Here is a 22,726-nt window from a genome sequence, read left to right as displayed (position 1 = left end):
AATGTATAATTTAATGGGGAATTCTACCTGGATAAAAAGGTCTGCCAAATGAATGTATCACACATGGACAACAGGGTCCTTTAAAACCCAATGGGACTTCAGATATGTTATGATCTTAAGCTCTGGTCCTGAGTAACTGCAGTGTAAACCATTTTAAAGGACAAGTCTCTGAGAAGTGGTGTGAGGAGAGAAGTGCATGCTGCTGGATGTATGCTGACAACATAATGTGACTACGTACAGACAAAAAAATGAGGCAACTTTTATAAATAGTGTTTCTGAGACAATGAATTGCTGACACAAGTCACCTACATAGCTGAGTTTACAATCAAATTAGTGGTCATACTTCTAAAGAAGACTTAAAATTGCAGTTCTGTATATATTTTTAAGCAGTCCTGTTTATGTATAGCTGAGAAATGGGCTGAATGCAGGTCCCTGGGGCACAGAAGGAACACGATGTTTCATCTCACTCCTTCCTCTGCTTTTTTGAAACTAGAAATTACATATGCAGTATAAGACACAATGAAGTAAAAAAATAAAATTAACACCAAGATTTTCTGTTTACTGAATTAAACCACTTGATACTCTTTCCAAGGCTAAAGTGAACTGACTGGTGGGGCTATATATGACTCTCTCTCTTTGCTGCATGCTTCAAGAAAAAAGTATCTTCAGAAATGCAGCATTGATGCCTGTGACTGCACAAAGCAGGTCCTAGCAGCCAACTCCAGTCTCTTCTTTCTTAATTGTGGCACGGCAAAACACTGTAAATCCCATACTTAGGAGAATCTCCTTAAAGAGAACTGGAAGACAGGTACCCAAAGGGGGGAAAAATCAATTGCAGAAAGTCACATGATCATAGTTCAGGAGACTGCATACAGTAATACACCTCCAATGCATATCAAAGTGCTTAAATAAGGATGGAAGTGTTACTTAGCAGACTCTTAAAGCTTTCCCACCTGCAAACACTAGTACAAGTTCACACGCATCAGAGGAAGAGGAATGATCAGAACATAACCCAACTTCTGATCTGTACCCCCTTAGAGCAGACTTTTACACAAATTATTTATGTTAAAATGTCAATGTCACCTGGGGTCTGCCCCATCAATTATCATCACACAGAATTCTCCCTGTGTATGCTGTGATTGGATTTGCGGTTCACGCAGTTCTGATCACTGAGTAGGCCTGTCATCTCATCCTGAACTGGCTCGCTTTTTTCTGTTATACTGGTGTCTACTGCAATATGCACATGTTCTGGAGACTGTGGGTTGCTATCCATTCTTGTGGCCAGCAATCCATTCTGATACTGAAGTCGAGTAATCTGCAAAAAGAAAGAAAACCCTCCATCACTAACTTTTTCTACAAAATGCCATTTTGTACCACAGGTTACTGTTAAAACAGCTGAAAGAAATAGCAATTCTGCAAACAGCATGGCTACTAAACAACAGACAGTTAAATTCTGTAACTGGAAGTACCAGATCACCTGAGGTTTTGTCAATCCATCGACAGATAATAAGCAGTTAAATTCTGTACTGTGAAGTACCAGAACAGGTGAGGTTTTGTCAATCCATTGACAAACTTTTTACTTTTTTCTAGTGCTTCATTAAAAGCATTTTTTCCATCCAATAACAAGTAGTTTACTGCCCTGTACTACTGATGTGTCACTCCAAACATGTACCAAACATGAGAGATCCAGGCCTGGAATGCCCAGTCACAGCAACAAGGACACTAGCTTCTTTTGTTCCTGTAGACCACCTTCCAAAACTACAAATGCTGTAGTACAGTTGCCCTCTTATTCTCAGTCATCCTCTTCTTAACTTTTAGAGGTACCTGAATCCTGCAGTTCCAAAGCTATATCAGGGCTTACTGGCCTCCAGCTTTCCAATAATCTGTTCCTGCATATAACATCTGAAGTTTTAGGAGCTACAAACCAGGCCAGAATTACCATATCAGGTTTATGATAAACAGAGTCCTGAAAGACCTGGTCATACCAATGATATAAGCCTGCATATATGCACTGCCCGGTGAAATATCACCACTGTATTCTTTTCTGTTTTACTCTTGACTAATCTAGTTCATATCGTCTGAGAAAGTAATTGTCAATAGCTTAGGATTTGCACAACTTCATCACATTTTAAATCATCCCTATCACCCCCGGCCTCAAAATAAGGAGAACTGATAATATATATTATTTATTTATTTACTGGCATTTGATTACCAGGAAAGTTTGACTGGGTAGGAGCCCATTTTTAGTAGAGGCCAGGGGAGAAAAGATACAAAATATTACAAAAAACAAGAATAATTTTACAATCTTCAAAAATAAAACAAAACATCTACAGTTTAAACAATTACACCAAATTAGACAATATGAAAACACTGGTTAAAATGGATACAACTTATACGACAAAGATTTAATATTTAGAAAAAATGTAGCCATCCAGCCTCAACCCCTATTCCCATTTTGCACATGGGGTTAGAGTGTCACTTTAGCAGTGACAATCATCTTGAGCCAAGGTTTACACGCACATTGTACCACTCAATTGAATACACTCTCTTCACCTACGGACAATTCAGAGTGCCCAGTCCACCTACTGCATGTCTTTGGAATGTGGGCAGAAACCCAGAAAAGAAAAACAGGGCTATTGCATATTTAGAGAGTGAGGGAAGAGAAACTGAAGTAAGGAAATGAGTGAAGAAGGGGTAGTAATGAGGTGTAAGGTACGAAAATGTACTTGTTCATACTTAGGGATACAGTTTATCTTGGGGTTAAGCAAGAACAGAGCCAGATAAAGTCTTTCAGAATAGTTTTAAATGACTGGAAGGAGGGTACTGACTTGATGGACACAGGTAAGGAGTTCCAGACCTTAGCAACATGGTATCAGTACAGACCATACCCTGCAGTTCTGATAAGTCTGTAGACAGAGAGAAGTTTTTGGTACTTTGATTGTAATGATAGAATGGCATAGTTGTGTAGAATGGCATTAGTGCTGGACAAGCAGATGGATGCTGGATAATTTTAAAGATGTATGAAGCTGTGTACAAGTTAGTTAATGGGGTAGTTCTAACTAATTTAGGCTTTTTAATGCTATACAGTGGTGGGTTCTGAAAAGGGTATTTGCTAAATCTAGCCACTCTGTTAGAGCATTATTCAAGTTTTACTTTTTGTGATGCCTGGAGGTTAGTAAGGATGGAAGCAACATAATGTAGTCAGGGCATGAGGTAAATAGAGGCAAGTGTAGTTTTAGTTACCTTAGTGAGAACATTTTTGGCTCTATTAAGCAGACGTAATTTTTGGTGAGTTTTTTTTATACAACTTTGCATATGCAGATCGAACTTAAGATTACCATCTATTATCAACCCTAATAATTTGCTAAGAGAAGAGAGAAGTGACTTCAATAGTTATATTAATAAGAGAGAGGATTTTAAATGTTTTTTTTTTTCATGAAAGAGGGATTTGGAAAAAAAGTATTTATTTTTTCCCGGGGGGGGGTTGATCATGAGTTGTGAGTCACAAAGCCATGTTTTGGTAGCTGTTAAAGCTTTCTGAGTAATATTTTGGAGACGTGTGTATGAGTGTAGTATTATATGCACACTGTATTACGAAGGCCTGTTGTGTGGATGTGTGTAAGGTGTTAGTGAGAAAGTTAAAGAGGAGGGGGCCAAGGACAGAGCCTGGTGATACACCAGTGGTGAGTGGGAGGTATGGAGAGAGAGTGGAGTGGAGTTTTTCTGACTGACACCTATTGGACAAGCAGTTTTTGAACCACTGAAGTGTGGGCTGAGACAACCCAGTGAGGACATTTGAAGTAGAAGTTTGCTGTGACACACTGTGTTGAAGAGTTTAGACAAGTCTAGAAATAAGGAAGAGACTAGTTTGCCATTATTTGTAGCATTACTGACAGTATCTATAAAAGTTAGACATGCAGTGCTAACACAATGGGAGAGATGGAAGCCATGTTGTGTGGAGGACAGTTCTTCCTGCAGGAGATAATTTAGCAATTATTTCTGAATACATTTTTTCTAGCATTCTGGAGGGGGATATAATGTTGCCATAAGTCTAAAGTTAGTGATGTCTGTTGAATTTCCTTCTTTTTGTAGAGGGATAATGTCTGATTTTTTTTTTTTGAGAGAGAGGGAATGCCACATTCCTGGAATGACCTACGCATAAAGATTCAGACAGGACAGGTAGTGCTACTGGCTGCTAATCTAAAATACTCTTGGAAGGTCATCAGCTGAAGTACAGCATGGTTTGAATTTAACAGTAGTTTTATATAGGATGTGGGCACAAGGCTGAAGGTGCAAATGATTTGGCTATTGGGCAGGGATGGGATTAGATGTCGGGGAATCCTTGGTTAGAAACACTGTACTATCTATGAAATAAAAACTGAATTTTATTTCATTTTCAAGTGGTGAGTTACTGGGAGAAGGGTTAGGTTTCAACTTTTGGCCAGGATGTAAGGGTTCTTTAGAAGTTTTTAGGGTTGTGTTTGTTCTGAATGTTGTTATAATATAGTTTTTTGTCTTCTTTTCTTTGCTTTTTTGTATGGTTGTAGAGCATTCTGAAAATTTTGAGATACTGTGTTGTTTTATATTTCTGCCATTATTTCCATGCTTTTTCCCTATCCTGTATTAACAATGTACTCCTTTTGGATAACCAACATTGCATTATTTGTTTTAGTCTCTTCTAATAAGTGCAAGGTTATTTAGCACATTTAGGAAAGTTGTATTGAATTCATTTACAGCATCATCTGAGGGAAGGATTTTTAGGGTGCTCCAGTTAATAAATGATAGGGTAGTAATGAATATTTCTGGGTTAAACTTGGACAGGTTTGTTTGTTGTTTCATAAACATGTTGTTTAAGTGAATGCATGAAATATATGGTTGTATTGACTGGGAAATGGTCACTTGGAGAGTCTGACATTGTACCTGAGGTGGTGAATTTATCACAGTGTGATACTAAGATCTAGTCTAATAAGACATTTGATGTCTTGCTGTAATTTGTAGTGCTATTAATTAGTTGTGTGAAACTGTATACATTCATGCTGGATGTAAGGCAGTTAGGTTATGTCCAATCACTTGATATTGATACTGCCTAATACTATTTTTTCTTGTGGAATTGTTTACTGATATCCAATGTAGGATATCTTCCAGTGTAGCTGTATTGTCGCCAAGACATGTAACGGACAGTAATACATATTTATTTTCAGAAAAGTAATAAGAAGCTCTAATGAATTAAAAAATTGGTACTGGTTTGTTGTAGGGTGAATGTGGTACTTGTTTGGAAATAATAAAGCAATACCACAATCTTTGCTCTTTATATTGTCATTATGGATGATATTACAGCCAGGAGTGTAATTCTGGAATCTTTTTGCTGGGTTTAAGAAAAGTTTCAGTTATAGTGAGAATATCATAATTGTGTCGGGTAATCCAGGCATATAGTTAAGTAGTTTTATTTCTTATGTTTCCAATATTTATGGTGCCAAACACTAGATTACCTGGTTGGGGGCACAGTGAATATCTCCTCCTAGGAAGAGTTTAGTATATTGGGGTATTACTGATTCCTGTTTTTTGGAGAGTATTGTTTCCACTCAATTTTATTTTGATTTGAGTTTAAATGTAGTTGATCAGTCCATATTTGGGGTAAAGTTCAGGGAATCATTAAATAGGTTTGGTGAAATGTTTAGAGAGAAAGTATGGATAGTCATAGGGAGAGATGCTGAGCGTTATTAATGAATCATGGCAACATGAGAGATGGCTCAGTAGGAGAAGAAGAATAAACTGAGAAGCAGCATGATTAAGTAAAGGGATCTGTATTTTACTGATGGCAGGTACTGGGGAAGTAGGACTCAAAAAGGATGAAAGAAGTTGCATAGTTAATTGATATTTAGTGGTGGTGGAATGGGAAAGCTGGTAGAAGGTAGGTAGAAAAAACAAAGTATAAGGATGTAGTTAAGGTAGGAAGTAGTGAGGGTTTATGTGGGGAAAGAAGAAGGTGAAATGTAGTTTGGGAGGGAGCTGCATACCTGATCCTCTCGGCGATCACCTACCAGCCTTCGCCGGCCGTCTCCCTTATCCACCGCATAAACAACACCACTACATCCAAACCCGCAACCTCTCCTCTTTCAACCCAATTTTCTCTGAATGCTTAAAGCATACTGACTGGTCCCCTCTAAAAACCCTTCCTCTAGATGATGCAGTTTCCTACTTTAACCACTCATTCCTAACCCTTCTCAATCAGCAAGCCCTCTCACGAACCAAACGCATCAAAACCAATCCCTGCCCATGGTTATCAAAAGATACTAAACTAGCCTTGCACTAAAGGGACAAAAAATGGAAACAATATCAAAAACAGAAAAACCCTAACACCCTCCTAGAGTATAAGCAATTACGAAACTCCCCCCAAAAAATAATAATTAAGGACCGCAAAGCTCACTACTCCAAAACCCAGTCCTTGCACTCAACAAATCCCAAAAATTTTTGGGACTCCATCGCATCCATGCTACATCCTGGCAACAAAGAAAACCCCTGCCCAGACCCCCAACCTCTCCAACCTTGAAACAGCCACCTAGTTCAACTCATTCTTCATAGACTGCATAGCTAAACTACCAGCCTCCTTCCCACCCCCCCTCCTCCACCACCCCAATCATCAACCTTCCTCCTCATCCTTCTGCTTCAAGCCCATCCCCACAAGCACTATAAAAAGACTTCTCCTCAAACTCAAACCCTGTTGCAGTGCACGCACTTCCACCCACCTTCCTCAAACAATCTGCAGACAGCATTGTCTATCCCATCTCTATCCTTATAAATAGATCCATACAAGAATCATACTTCCCTTCTATCTGGCACCATGCTTACATTATCCGCTTCTATAAAGTTGGCAAAAATACTGATACCACCAACTTCAGGCCTACTGCCATCCTTTCCCCTCTTTCCAAAATACTAGGGAAAACAACTCGTGGCACACCTAACACTAAACAATCTCCTCTGCCCGACCCAACACGGATTCTGGCCTAGCCACAGCACCATGAATGCCCTTCTTTCTGTTCTTGAAACCATAAACCTTGAACGCAACTCAGGCAAGTTCGTATCCACACTATTCCTAGATCTGTCAAAGGCCTCTGACCCCATCTGACACACCCTACGTATATCCCAACTCTCCACCCTACACCTCTCTCCCACCACCATCACCTGGTTTTCTAGCTACTTGTCCAGCTGCCAACAAGCTGTCCAATGGAAAACTTCAACCTCCTCCTTCCTTCCCACACCCACAGATGTCCCACACGGTTCTGTTCTTGGCCTTCTTCTCTTCAACCTATTCATTAACCACTTTCACCAATCCATCCCAGACTCGCCTATCATCCAATATGCAGATGACATCAATCATCTGTTCAGCCTTCTCTCCCTCTGAGCTCCTACCAAAAACCCAACTAGCCTTCTCCAAAACAGAAACCTGGATGCATTCTAACCATCTGGCACTAAATGCAAATAAAACCAAACTAATGTTTTTCCCCTACCAAAAACTCCACTGACAAATCCACATTCACCACACAGAGCCAAAACAGCACCCTCCTTGAAATTGTTCCCACCACCAAGCTTTTTGGCATCATTATTGATGAAGAAATAAAATTTGACACCCACATCCACTCCACAATCAAGAAAATCCACCAAAAGTTAAGTCTCCTCTATAGGCACAACTGCTTCCTAAGCCCCTCTACCCATCAAACTCTTGCATCCACCTTTCTACTCCCCTCCCTTATGTATGGTGCCCCTCTTTTCATCAATCTCCATTTTGGCCTTCGGTCCAAACTTGAATCCTGCTACCACAAGATCTCCAAATTTGCAACCAATTCAAAAAAACTCATCCCACCACTGCCACTCCCTCCTCAACCTCAACTGGCTTGAACTATCCAACTACCTCAGTTACCTACAACTCACCATTGCCCACAAGCACATCTTTAAACCTGCCAACTGCCCAGCTCTCGCTATTTCCTTAAAAACTTACATTCCCAACTACTCACTCAGATCCAAAAACCAAAATCTCCTTCAAGTCCGCAGACCTGCACGACCTCCTGGTCATCTATTGCTCTCCCACTCCTTAGCTAAACAGTGGAACTCTCTCCCCACACACCTATGCAACCTACCCAATCATACCAATTTCAAATCCCAGCTACTCTCTCATCCTTCTTCCAAATGGGAATGCCCTTTCCACGCTCTTACTTAACGCCCCCATCCATTCCACCTTGCACTGACTCATCCAACTACCTCTACTATTACTTCATCTCTCCCAAAACAATCCCTCTCCTACTAAAAACTAATTTTCTCTCTAATATTTATTGTACTATACTCTCCAATCTCAAATATACTATTACCCTTTCCATGCATAATATTTTGCTAACCTACTAATGGCTAGTAGCTATATATTTTGAAATGTTAAACCTACAATTGAGTTTATAACAAAAATATTAATTTTATGTAAATGTTGAAATTTCTGTACTGAATTATGTCTTTTCATTTTGTAACACTGTGACAAGCCAATTGCAAATATCATGGAGCTTATCTGTAAATGTTTAATTAGCTGTATGAACTATGTCCTTTTGTAACATGTGAAATGTAACTTGCAATTATTGTGGAGCTTTTCTCCCTGGGCCTCCACTGAAAAAGTACAGTTGTATACCTACCATAAATGTAGATGTTCGAGTGTATTCACTGTTGCAGTCTTTACTCTTGGGTTATCCTGCTGGCAGGCTACCCGCAGTCGGCCTGAATTCCAAAGTCTTGGTCCGGCATCGGTTGCTGTCACCTCTTCCCTGACGTCAGTGCGCCAGGGGTATACAAGATGCAGCCAACGCCATTTTCTTCAGTTTTTCTTGCCCCAGATGTCAGGTGCCCCCAAAAGGGTAGGCTAAATAAATTATGCCAATAAACATGCATGCACTAAAGTAAACATTTCCAATCATTCCTTCATCATTGGGAGGGTGGCCTAATGGTTAAGGTGTTTGCCTTACAAACACAAGGTGCAGGGTTCAAGTCTCCCAAGGGATAATTGGCTAGGCTTAAAATGGCTCGCAAGGGCAGTTAGCTTAGTACTGATCTATAAACCTATAATCTACAAGCAAATACACCACATAGGTTGTATAGAGTAGAAAAGTAAAGATAAGACCCAGAAAAAGAAAGGGGAAATGTGGACTGCAACAGTGAATACACTCGAACATCTACATTTATGGTAGGTACACAACTGTACTATGTTCATCGTGTTTCACTGTTGCAGTCATTACTCTTGGGTTGAATCCCAAAGCTGAGGATGGGTGGCTGGGCTAAATAGGATTAGGAGAAGCTAAGAGGCCCTGCAGAACTGCAGTGGCAAAGCCTGCTCTGGATTTAGAGTAGAGAGGTAAGTGGTAGTGCTTTGTAAAAGTGTGCACTGAACTCCAAGTTGAAGTCTCTAAGATGTCTTTGGTTGGTACTCCCCTGAGGAAGGCTGCTGAAGTGGCTGTTGCTCTGGATGAATGTGGCCTAATGCCCTTAGGCACTGATTTGCCATGCTGTGAGTAACAGAAACAAATGCAATGGACTATCCATTTTGAAATAGTCTGTTTTGAGATAGCCTTTCCTTGTGATGCTGCAGCATATGCCACTAAAAATTGCTCTGTCTTTCTGAAAGCTTTAGTTCTGTCCAAGTAGAAGCGTAACTGTATGTGTATGTCCAAAGAATGCAGAAGTCTCTCACCCTTGTTCTGTAGGTTTGGATAAAAGGTAGGCAAGTGAATTGTTTGGTTAAGGGCCACACTGGACACCACCTTAGGCATAAATGTAGGATTCGTCCTCAGAGAAACCCTATCTGGATGGAAAATGATAAAAGTTTCCACAGCCATGACTGCCTGTAACTCCGAGACTCGTCTTGCAGAGGTTATTGCTAGGAGCTGAGCTGAGCTGTTTTCCAGGATAAGAATTTTATATCAGCTGTTGAGGCTGGCTCAAAAGGAGGCAGTGTGAGTTTTTCCAAGACACAACTGAGGTCCCATGTAGGTACTGGTGCTCTCCTTGGAGGTCTTATGTTTTGGCCCCTCTGAAGTACTGCCTTATTAAAGGCTGAGAAAAGATAGGTGGTTCCGTATTGTAATGGGCTGAAATGGCAGAGGCATGAATCTTAATTGATGAAAAGGATAGGCCTTTGTCCAGCATCTCAGTTAGGTATTGTAAAATCTGAGGAATATTTGGTACAAACGTGTCAATTCCTTGTTTCTGGTTCCAGTCACAAAATCTCTTCCATTTTTGTGCATAAGATTTTCTGGTACTGGGCCTCCTGGCCTCCAAAATCATATCCATTACAGCTTTGGAGAGAGAAGTGTTCTGAATGGCTACATTATCCGCCATGCTGCCAGATTTAAGGTCCTGAGTTGGCTGTGCAGGATCTGATTGTTGTGTTGGGTCAGTAAGTGAGCAGTTTGAGGTAATGTCCAGGCTGGACCTTGAGACAAGTTCTTTAGGATTGGGTACCAGTGCTGGCGTAGCCAGTCTGGGGCAATAAGTATCATTTTTGGCTTCTCTTGTCTGACCTTTAGGAGTACCTTGGGGAGGAGAGGCAGTGGAGGAAGGGCATATACTGTTAGGTTTTTCCCGCTGAAAGATAGGGCATCCACTTTCCATGCTTGTTTGTGATAAGTCATTGTGCAGAATCTCTGTAGTCGGCAGTTGTGAGGGGAAGAAACCAGGTCTATGTCTGGGCATCCCCATTTCCTTGTTATCATGCTGAAGACTTGTGGATCCAGTTTCCACTCGTGGGGATCCATGAGATTTCAGCTTAGTTCGTCTGCCAGAGTATTTATTTTTCCTGGCAGGAATTGTGCTTGCAGCTGAACTTGAAAGGTCAATGCTGTGTCCCACAAAGTCATGGCTTGTCTGCAAAGGGGGTAGGAATGTATGCCTCCCTGCTTGTTTATGTACCACATGACTGTATTGTCCGTCTTTATCAGTAGTGGTCCTGGATGAAGTAGATCCTTGAAAGCTGTCAGGGCATTCTGAACAGCTAGCATCTCTTTTTGATTGATATGAAGATGCATCTGGCTTGCGGGCCATGTGCCCTGAATACATTTTCTTGCCATGTGGGCCCCCCAGGCATAATCTGATGCATCCGTTGTTATTGTCTGCCTGGATGTGGGTAAAGTGAATGGCTGTCCCTTGTTGTGGTAACAGGCCTGTGCCCACCATCAAAACTCCTGTTGCAGGCAAGGAATGAGAGTAATTAATGTTTCCAGGCTGTGGCAATGTTGAGTCCAAACACTTTTTAGATACCATTGTAGTTTCCTCATATGCAGTCTGACATACGGAATTAGTTGGATGCAGGATGCCATGAAGCCCAAAGCCTGCAGAATGTTTCTTGCAGATTACTGGGTCTTTGTTGCCAACATTTTGAAGAAAGAAGTCAGTTGCCTTTGTTTGTCTGGCGTGAGATAAGCCATCTGGGCAGTAGTATTTAAGCTTGCACCCAGGAATATGAGAGGGTATTAGTTTTGATTTATTTTCGTTTACAGTGCACCCTAGGCAAATTAGTAATCTTTTTACAAATGCCAGATGCTTTAGTAGAATATCTTTGTTCCCTGCTTGAATGAGGCAGTCGTCTAAGTAAGGATATATTTGAATTCCTCTTTGTCTGCAAAATGCAATTACTGGTGCCAGGCATTTTGTGAATACCCTGGGCGCAGTAGATAAGCCAAAGGGAAGTGCAGAGAATTGGTAGTGCATTGAGCCAGCTATGAATCTGAGGTATCTTCTGCAAGATTGTCTGACTGGGACATGCAGGTATGCCTCTTTTAGGTCCAAAGTTACGAGCCAAGCCTTCTTGCCCAGCATGGGCAGTAGCTGCTGCAGAGTCAACATTTTGAATTTTGGAATGTCCAGAAATGTGTTTAGAATAGACAGGTCCAGTATTGGTCTCCAGGATTTGTCCTTTCTGGGCACCAAGAAAAGTCTCGAGTAAAATCCTTGTCCCTGCTCTTGTTGTGGTACTCGCTGAATGGCCCTCATGTCCATGAGGGATGAAACTTGCTTTTGTGCCTCTGCCCATTGATTGTGTGGCAGGTCTGGCATACCTTTTGCCCTTGGCAGGGTGTGAAAGTGGAACCTGTAGCTCTGAGTCACTATGTTCAAGACCCATTTGTCCTGGGTGATCATGTGCCAATTTTGTGAAAAAAGTGCTAGTTTCCCCCCTAAAGGGGCTGCCAAAAAATAAGTGCTTGATTCTGGCAGAGGAAAGTCATTGGGATTGTTTCCTGTATGGCTGTGATTTGTCTTCTCTGCTTTTGGAGGTAGAAGCACCCCATTGTTTAGGCCTGTATGAGCCTTGGGGCTGGGATCTGCCCCTTTGTGGCCTGTCTGACACTGGAAAGGACAAATTCTTTGTAGGCCAGTTCCTGCTAAATCTGGGAGGCTGCACCTGTAAGAAATCCTTAACTGTCTGTATAGATTTTGCTTTATCCTTCATTTTCTTCAGCACTTCTTCTGCTTTAACACCAAACAAAGTATCATGCTGTAATGGAGCATCTAATAATTTTGCTTTAACATGAACAGGCAGATTCTGTTCCTTTAACCAAGCATGTCACCTAATGACAGAACCCGTAACAGCGGCCCTGCAAGAGGCCTCCAGAGAATCAAAACCACATTGCAAAGTATGCTTTCCCACTTGTTCAGCTGCATGCAATAAATCCTGCATTTCTTTGTTTTCTGCACATTCAGAATTTGTTAACATTTTCTGTTTAAGCAGTGACAATAAATATTGCTGATATTTAAGCATATGAAATTGACAATTTAAAGTCCTCACAGCCAAGGTAGCAGAAGTGTAAACCTTTTTCCCCCCATCTGTCCAGGGCCCTTGAATCCCTATCAGAGGGGACAGGTTTTTTTTGCAGTGGAAGCCTTGACCCCTTTGTGACCCTGAGAAATAGTTTCTGGGTCAGCAGCAGGGTTTTTATAAAGAAATGTATGTGAATCTGGAACCCTGTAGTATCTGTCTGGCTTAACAGTAGCAGGGGATAAAGAGTCAGGGGACAGGCCGGACTCTGAAAATACATCTACTATGTCTAAAACAGGAGGGATAGCAAGAGGTCTGTGCTGAGGTAATAAAAGAAAATCTCTAAGCCTTTTCTTAGATTCTAAGTAGTCTTGGATCTCCCAGTGGAAGTGCTCCCTCATGGTATGCAGAGTTTCCCCAAAAGAAAAGTCCTCAGGGGGGGAGGCTGAAGGGATAGATTCTTCAGCATCGGAATCCTCATAGGGAGGTAGAGAGTATTCTTGGTCAGAAGAGGACCCAGAGGAAATGGAAACCTGATCTGAGGATTCATATTCTGTCTCTTGCCTAGGCCTCTTCTCAGGAGGGGGATGGGAACCCCTGATCAAAGTAATTAGGTCTTCGGCCATTTTGAGCAACTATTTTTTAGGCATGGAGGCCTGTCCATGGGCTTGCTGCACTTGTTTCTTTGTCTTTAGTGGTGCTTTAGTCTTTGGAGTTGTAGTCGGTTTTATATATAACTGTGCAGGTCTGAAAACACCCTCAGAAGCCGATGCCTGCTTAGCGGCTCCGGACCCATCTAAGGGAATATTTTCCGAGTGTCCAATACCTTGAGTTTCCAGAGGCCTAGCCTGCTCCACGTGGGAGTCGGAAGCGGCCTGCGGCTCTGAGGTAGCGGGCGTCAGGGGCTGCGATAGCGCCTCACTGAGAACCGGTGAACCGGCAACTGGCTTAGAAGAAGCCTCATCGTCAGTTTTGGACCTCGGATGCCTGTCCTTTTCCTTGCGTTTCTTGTGAATTGCGGTAGTCGGATGATATCCGGCGATATCGTGTAATTAAATCTTTGGCCAAAGTAATGAAATGCAAAATCGTACCGATGCTTAATAGTGCGTTGGTTAAATCTAGCACAAAATCTGCAATTAGCTACGTCATGATCAGGGCCTAGGCAAGGAATACAATAAGAACGTAAGTCCTTATGAGGTATTTGCTTACCACAAGAAATACAATTATTAACTTTTTCTGACATCGGTCTGGAGCAAGAAAAAAAAGTTTCCCCAACGGGGTACTTGGCTTTAAATGAAGACTTTGGATCTGAAATTCAAACATGAAAATCTCAGGAGTCGGCCGACCGGCACTTGCGAACTGCTTCTGCTTCGGGCACCGTGCGGCAAGAAAGACTTAAGAAAATGGCATCGGCTGCATCTTTTATACCCCTGGCGCACTGATGTCAGGGAAGAGGCAACAACTGACGCTGGACCAAGACTTTGGAATTCAGGCTGACTGCGGGTAGCCTGACAGCAGGATAACCCAAGAGTAATGACTGCAACAGTGAAACACGATGAACATCAGGCTTTTCTTGGCCCAGTGGACTTCCCTGGTCATCAAACTTAAATAAATAAATATGAATAGATATAGTACAAAGTAGCATGAGAGAGAGAAAGGTTATTAGAAATGTTAGATGAAAGTTGGGAAATGTGGTCCTTAGAGCGCAATGACTACTCCATTTGGAAGGAATTTTACAGTCGCTTTCCTGTACAGGGCAGACAAATATTTGACTAGTTAAAGTTAACACACATCACTCTTGATGTTAAACTTTCTTACATTGCACAATGACAATATTCTCAGTTAAAACTTGTGTCTTTTAGCAAAGATCTTGTGGGTTTGGGTCAGAGATGGATGTATTTGGCCACAGGCTATTGCAGAATGACAACAGTCTTAGTGAAAATCTTATATTTTTTTAAACAGAAAAAAAGAAAGAATATGTACGTGTGCTCCAACTGAAGTCTATGGCATCTGTAAAAACAGAAGGAAAATGTACGTGTGCTCCAACTCCTTTCTATGGCATCTGTATGCAGTTCCGTTCTATTCTTCAAAAGTCCAAATCACCCCTCCCAAGTTGCATACTCACTTTTATAAACTGCAGGTCAGTTAGAGCTCGGACACAGAAATCTGGAATGTACTGTTGGGATGTTCCACTGAGATGGCTATTACTGCCACTGATGGCAGAAAGGGAATCGCAGTGCTCATGGTAATTAAGCGAGACAGAACGATTTAATCCACTTGCATGAGATGGAGAACGGAAATCTGGAAAGACAAAAAAATATGAATAAGTGAAGCAAATCCTAAAATTTCATCCCCTGTCTACTTGCTGAAATTGAATGGGGATGTCCTCTGCTGTTAATTCATATAATTTCTTTAATTTGTAATTTCTTGAGTTTGAGAAAAAAACACTGAGTGCAGTATCATCTGTTTGGGAATTTAAGTTTAATGGCACGGAGAAACAGATGGAAACATGCAGCCCAATATACAATACATCCAACAAAAATAGGAATGTCTCACAATGCAGCACAGGGGTACCAGATTTGGTATGCAGAGGAAAGACTCACTAGAACGTAAAAGAACTAGACACAAAAGCTATGCTCATATTATAATAACAGATCTTTAAGAAGTGTGGTCCATATTTGATGACCAGTAAGTAGGATTATATGTCACAGGCATTAGAACCACTCTGCACCTAAACCTTTCTTATGTTGCTTTGCTCCTTCCTCACTGCATCTCTTCTACAATAGTGTAATCACTCTCATTCACTAAAATGTAACTCCTACCCATGAATGAGAAATGAAGAATGAAGAAAACAGGCCAAGAGTAACAGTCCTACAAGCACAGGATGGCAGACTCAACACAGGCTGGGGGAGAGGAACGGAAGGGTGGTGTTACCAACTACAAGCCATACTTCTTGGAGGTCTAGTGTTATGTAAACTATATAACTTCTGTATCAGATAAGAAGAACTGATTCAACAGGACAGAGTTTCTAGTATGCTTTCATATGTGACACTGAACTTGAGAATATCTTTTTAACAAAGGTAGTCTCAAAGGATGACCTTGCAATGGAAGTAATCCCCAACTGCCCCAGGCACCAAGTGTTGGCGGGGGATATAACTGACTAATCACTCTAATGCACACCAGCTTTTATTGCATTTACTGGCAAACCTGAGCACTGCAGAGATCACTGCGTGGGCGAAACTATAGCAAGCAGTTTGCCACAGTTTAAAACATTTTTTAATTAAAACCACGGCACTGTAACACCCTGTACACAGCAAAACTGTAGCAACTGCTTGCTACATTGCAGCAAAGCAGTTTGCTACAGTTTAAAAGAAAGAAAACATTTCTTTTTTTTTTTTCACAACTAAAACCTAAGCATTATAGTGCTCAAAGCAGAGTCTTACCTGCAGTAACTGCTTGCTACATTAGCAAGCAATTTGCTAGAATTTAAAAGAAAAAAAAAAGTTTTATTATCAAAAGTGTGAGGAAGGAAGAGGGTTGTGGGCCAAGGTGCAGAAATGGGACCTGGCCAGCTCTTGGGACAAGAGGGGAGGGGAAATGTATATGATCAGAGTGGAATTTGTTTGCTCTTCAGCTGCAGAGCTGGGGGTGGGTGGTCATGATAGGTAGTGTATCATGTATGTTTGTACTGCAGTATTTCCTGCAGAAGTCCTTTTTTTCTTCTTCACTTGAAGAGCTGAGGGGATGGGGTGCAACACTGTGGGAGCAGCTCAGGGTGCTAGTTGAAATAACTACATCTCTGTATGCAAATATCAGCTACTATGGTGTTATGCAGAGGAGCATCAGAAATGGCCATCACTCTGATGTAATAGACAATCAAAGTTACAAGCAACAGTTTTCCTTCTTCGATACAGCAACATTTCATGCAGTTTTTCTAAATGGGTCAACATTACTTTGTCGAACGATTTATAGAATACCTCTTTGTCAAAATGTATTTCTCGAAACTTAACCCACGGAATGCTCGTTTTAGTGAGTTTTTTTCACCAGGGAAAACAAATTAGTTGGCCAATCTAGCGAGCATCACCAAAACCACAAAATTTAAAAACTACCCCTAACTAAATATACCAACTCTGAGAGCATACTACATTGGAGAAAAGGGCAAACTCCTGATGATGGCCAACTATTTTTTCTCCCTGGGAAACAATTTGCTAAAAAGAGCATTCGGTGGATTAAGTTTCAATAAAAAAGTTCGTCAAAGAGGTATTCGACAAATAGTTCATTTGACAAAGTGATAGGGACCCTACTAAACACCTATGTGGGATACAGGAAATAAATAACTGGTCACTGTTACCAAACAGCTGCATTCTACCCATGAAGAAATGTAACTCCCTGTGAACATCTATACAGTAAAGTAGATTTTCATCCTTGTAAGCATATGGGAAGAATACAGGCAGGTTAATCAAGTGGTAATTTGGCACAAAGGAAGAGTTAGACTATACAGTAAAGTTTTACCAATGCAGCTTGCAGCTTTGAATTATTTATTTATTTTTTTACTAAAGTAATGGACACCAAGAAAAGTGCCTTCTAAGAAAGGAATTCATTAACTATTTTGACTTCTGGTCCAAAAGTTTTGTTAGCATGAAGCAGAGGTCCCAAGAGGGGAATGGTGTCAACGACTGGTGATCTTAGACAAAAGGTGCCTTTGAGGACGGTTTTGCTGACTTTCCATGACGTAAAGGAGGGGGATTGAAGTCCTGTACGGAATCCAATACAGTGGACCAGGTTTACGGTGCACAAAGAACATATAAGCATCTTGTCAAACTGGTCCACAAGGTGCTCTAAGACAAATGGTTGCAGGGCTACCTTTGAACTTAAGTTCAATTCCCTTTTCTCTGCAAATTAATCTGTCCATTTGTCAATGTATTTTTTTTTCTGGTAAATGGTTTCTGCGATGAACCCAGGCTAATGATGACTTGTCTGGGGTTACAGGAATTATTGGCTAACTTTAGCAATGACCAGTTACACTAACAGCCTCAGCATACTGAAGTTTGGATGAGGCTTACCTGATGGGTAAGAAAACACTTACTTGAAGGGGATGAGCTTTAATGGGCCAGCCAGAAAGTATGGGAACAATAGTGAAAAACCAGGTTTGCCAGGGCCAGAAGACAGTTTGGCCTGGAGCAGTTTTGCTTTCTCTGTGGGTCTGTGAATCAATGGTGTTGGTGGGAAACTGTACAGGAAACCCTGAGGCTACTTTTCTACCAGTGCATCGCTCACTGATTGTAACTGCCGGGGTGCAAGCATGAAGCACTGGCAATATTCTGGCATTTAATGGGGAGGTAATAAGGTCCATCATTATTGGCCTTATAAATGGCAGATTGTGCTGGGTATGTTCTGGTTCAAAAGACAAAGATCACCAATGGCTTTGGAAAATATGCCTCACAACCAAGAACCGTGTGTTCAGCAAAAGTGAATCACAGGATGAACAAGTACAAAAAACACAGCAGAGGTGTGAGGAGACAGCTGTCACCAGCATGTAAATAGGAAGCTAACTTCACTTCCTTGTTTTGTGAGAAAAAAGAAAAATAAAATTTCTGAATCTTGGAATTATAAATAACAGTAATAAACAGTCCAAAGCTACAAATGTTAATTCCTCTTCTATAAAACTACTGAAGAAATAAACTCACACAGACTTAAGTCAACGGAATAACTCGTATTTTATTTATGCGTGCTTTCGTCCACCAACTGGACTTCATCAGATCAATTCTTCAATTACATCTTTACCCATGGAATACTGAATATATACTTAATAAAAACAAAGGATCATAAATCATGTCAGACAAACTAATGCACAGTAATGAACTAGAACAGAGATTAAGTCATGATAAGCTAGCCTACCAGTATAAGCAAATGTGATATAAACAAAAAACAATTTACATCCTCACAGGGATGGGTCACAACAAGAGAGACAAAAACAGAGGTCAGTTCTCAACCCGAGACCCACTGACATGCAATTCTCTATGTTGGTGATTAAAAAAAAACATGCCTTTGTTAACAAAAATAAGTCACCACATGCCCTAACCACAAGGGAACAAACTACAAGTCAGGTAAACCAGATGACAAAAATGCACATAAAATCTTAATGGAGAGGCATACTTTTAGTAAAATAAATAAAATAATATTAAATAAAAATAAAATAAATAGAAAAATAATATGCAGAAGAAGGAAAAACAACTGTAAACCTACTGCTGAGGCACAGAATCTAGACCCAATTAAGCATACACATAATGACCAATTCTTACAATTAACATTCCAACACTAAGAGTCAAAACAACTACCCATCTGAAAAAATAAAATAAAAAGGGCCAGTGCTGAAGCAGTGGTCAACGGTAACTATACAAAAACAAAAAAGTCCAAATCAAAAGTAATCACATGGATGAAGTGAACGGGTCTACATCATATGAGCGAATCACACAAATTGCGAATGCTCATATCGAACGTACCGGACTTCGAAGTGCTTTTTCTGAGATTGCGGTACAGTGAAAAATGGGACCCTTTCCTCACTGTAGTGTGATCTCAGAGTTGGGACATATATTTAGTGGGGGTGTGGGGTGTGGGGGTGCAGCCCCCCACAATAAGAAGTTTGAGGTCCGGTACGTTCGATATTATAAGAGTTAGCAATTTCTGCAATTCGCTCATATGATATAGACCCGAAGTGAACAGACCCTAAGCTGTCATAAGTCAGTAGTACGAGCCAGACTCAAATAGGATATACTAACAAAACTAAGATCATATAAACTGGAGTGTAGAACTAGTAATTAAGTTCTAATTTGTTACCAGACAAAAGCAAGATGCAACAAAACAGTCCTTTCACAAACGGACATTTAGCACCAAGGTAACAACACCCTGGTAAAAACAGTTTAAGAAACAGAGTGATAAACCAAACAGAAAGTAATGACAAAAAACTGACAGCCAAACTAAGTAAAAGTGTGTGTGTGATAACAGGTAAATCAGAAAAACAGCACCTACCACCATACCTCTCAACGTGGAAACATCAAAAATTTGGACAAAGGCACATGAAAAGTAGGTACAACTGGCCAAAAACCGGGATGGTGATTAACATAAAATTTGCATACAGAATCATGTAACCCCACCCACTCCAACAGAATTATAGGATACCAACATCAAGATTGAAATCACTAAATAATAATAAATAATGGCAGACATTTGAATTTCAGACTTCATATCCCTCAGAAAATACATAATAATGCAAAACCTGTTATTCCAGCAAGTATCTGAGTTTACAGGAGCAATATTTAAAAAACGGTCTTTATTTTTGGGCCTCTGCCCAGCTTTATTTTATTTTTTGTTTTGTTCAGATTTCGTGCTCTGAGAGATTGAGAAGTGTGCTGCCTGTCACTACTGCAAGTGCATGAACAGCTGTGGAGCCAGAAAATTCCATTTTGTACAAAAACATCAGTTACTTTTCTAATGATGGGTTGCAATTTGGACGGCTTGGATTTTAGAACCTGAAAATGTGATCATCTGAGTGGCAAAACTCATTTTACCACCCTACTAAATAAAAAATATTTTTAAAACAGTGTATAAAAAGCCCACTTCAGAAAATACACCAGTTACTGTAAAAAGAAAACTTTTTTTGAAAGGATAATAAATCCTCACTTTTCTGTGCTTGCCTGCAGCCAAACTCAATTTTCAAAATGTTGTCAGATTACAATTAGTAATAAAAAAAAGTGTCTTATGAAGAAACAAAATTCTTGATATTTCCTCTAAAAGGTAAATGTCTAGCCAAGGGGGGAGGTATGTGTATTTTGTGCAAGTACTAGGTGTGTTGGATGGGGGTAAAGGTTTTAACAGCCTGCAATTAGTCAGGGAAAAGGGGTGGGCAATGAATTGTGCCAGAGAAAGCAGTCAAACACTCAGTTTAACTTGTCCCAGAGGTGATGTCATCCCACCAGACCCCTCGGTTACCACCTTCCAATCTGTCAATTAATGGATAATGTAGCATGGTGCCATTCAATAACTCCAGATCCCCCAATACAGTTGGAGGTGCAGGCAACAATATCGTTAAGACATACAGCAGTCTATGGGCCAACACAAGACATGTAATGTTTTGCCCAGATTACTCTCGTTCAGCACAAGGCAGACCAACTTTGAGAGAGACAGACGAACCACAATACAATATATATAAATAATGTGTGTGTATAACATATTGCACAGAAATTAAGTTTTAGTTTGACAGACAGTGCAAAAAAGGAAACTGTAAAAAGGAAAGAAGAACCCATTCCCTTACAACACATTACAGTTTTCTTTGATAAAACGTACGTACTATTAATGTCCCAGAAACTAAGTATCTAAATCCATTATCCCCACACAGTGAACAAAAGCTGCTACTGCCTCAAGCGCTTTCATTCCTTTAATTGAGCCATATACAACTGCAATCAAAATCTTACCACTTCACAATTAAACACTAAAGTATGCCAATTGGACTTGCTCCCTGGTGCTGCTACTCCACACCTCCCCAGTTACACGCTCAGCCTAGAGAGCAATAAAAAACTTTACAAACTACATAAACCCAAGTACTGGTATAAAGCTGTTTACACCGTGACCATGAGCTCTGGACAATGTCATACATGAAAAAGAACACTTTGGACTTTTTCTCTATATTCATTAGAAGAAATGGAAAGGAATATACAAAAGCCATCTAACCCAAACGCTTAACGCATTGTGTTATTTTATGGAGGTATGCTGTGCAGCTGATCACTTTGGTCACTTACCCCAGGAGCCATGGCAAAGGCCAGAGGCAAAAAGGCAAACGCAGATGAGGAGAGTTTGCCATCTAAACTCCATCAGCATCAGGGTGCTTCAGTTAAACAGCACAGAAGCAATAACATCAGGCATTACTAAAGAGTGAAGCTAAAAATAAACATCGATCTTTACGACACAGAGTAGCCAGCATCCAGGGTGAGTCAGCTGTAGGGTGCCATGTGGTTTAGTCAAAGCATCTAAAATAATCCGAGTACTTCTCCAAGCAAAGACCACTCACTCAGTTTGTGTGAGCACAAAATAAATGAGAAAAAAGTATTCTCAGCTAATTAGTTTGCATCCTTCTGCAGCAAATCTCTGCCTAAAGATGGAGATAATCAAGCAATCCTTCTGTTCTGTAGCTCAAGAGCACTTTTCTTAGAAATCGCAAGTAACGACGTGCAATAGACAAAGGTGGAGAATGGGTATAGCCCACCTCTGAAATATGCAACTCTTGGAGTCAAACCCACGGCATCAGATTGGAAGAAATATTCATTTCTGTAGACCATGTGTGAGTATGGATGTTTTATGTTTTGGACTGGAGCAAAATTATCAATGCAGGTTTAACTGTGTTAGCCCTTCAGGGTTTTTTTGAGGTAGAACTAAGTTCTAAAGTATGCGTTCCTTGAGAACAGTATTATTTTTAAAGCTGTTACTAGGTGGTATCTAGGATTTAAATAATACATACAGTTTCAAGTGACATACCTATCAACTGTCCTCGATTCTCAGGGACATCCCTGATTTTGGCTAAAACTTTGCTTTATCCTTTCTAATACCTCCTAAAACTGTTAACTATGGAAGAAAGTGGCATGAATTACACCTAATAAATCATCATCTTATTTCGGCTGTTCTCGTTAGGGGTCGCCACAGCAGATCACCTATTACACCTAATAAATAATGACAATAATTAGAGTTATAGACGTTTTATACTGCATTTAATTCACATTCTCTTATTCTGTCAGTGTCTCAAATTACTAAAACTAACACTTTAAAAAGTTTCCCTGATTATTTCCGAGTTTGCCCCTGATTATAGAGGCATGTACTTTCAGAAAACATCTGTAATATGATGGCAGATATGGACCTTTCGGCACACCTGGTCTGCACATTTCCCAGTCAGATTAA

At 40.5% G+C, this 22,726-nt stretch overlaps 1 protein-coding gene across 1 annotated transcript in view; it reads right to left on the bottom strand.

The window, feature by feature from the left end:
• Positions 1-241: 241 nt before the first annotated feature.
• Positions 242-22,726, bottom strand: part of CNNM4 (cyclin and CBS domain divalent metal cation transport mediator 4) — a 1,037,549-nt gene continuing 1,015,064 nt past the window's right edge. Inside the window, exons 6-7 of the mRNA XM_044084379.1 lie at positions 14,907-15,082; positions 242-1,315 (exon numbers count right to left, since the gene is read on the bottom strand). Coding sequence (XP_043940314.1) covers positions 1,109-1,315; positions 14,907-15,082 — 383 coding nt within the window. The 3' untranslated portion in view covers positions 242-1,108. The remainder of the gene's footprint in view (positions 1,316-14,906; positions 15,083-22,726) is intronic.

The sequence above is a fragment of the Protopterus annectens genome, chromosome 9.part0, assembly GCF_019279795.1.
Source record: "Protopterus annectens isolate FY-2018-M chromosome 9.part0, PAN1.0, whole genome shotgun sequence".
In the NCBI taxonomy this organism is placed as follows: domain Eukaryota; kingdom Metazoa; phylum Chordata; order Ceratodontiformes; family Protopteridae; genus Protopterus; species Protopterus annectens.
Note: the sequence above shows the minus strand (reverse complement) of the source record. Positions and strands in the feature narration are given on the sequence as shown.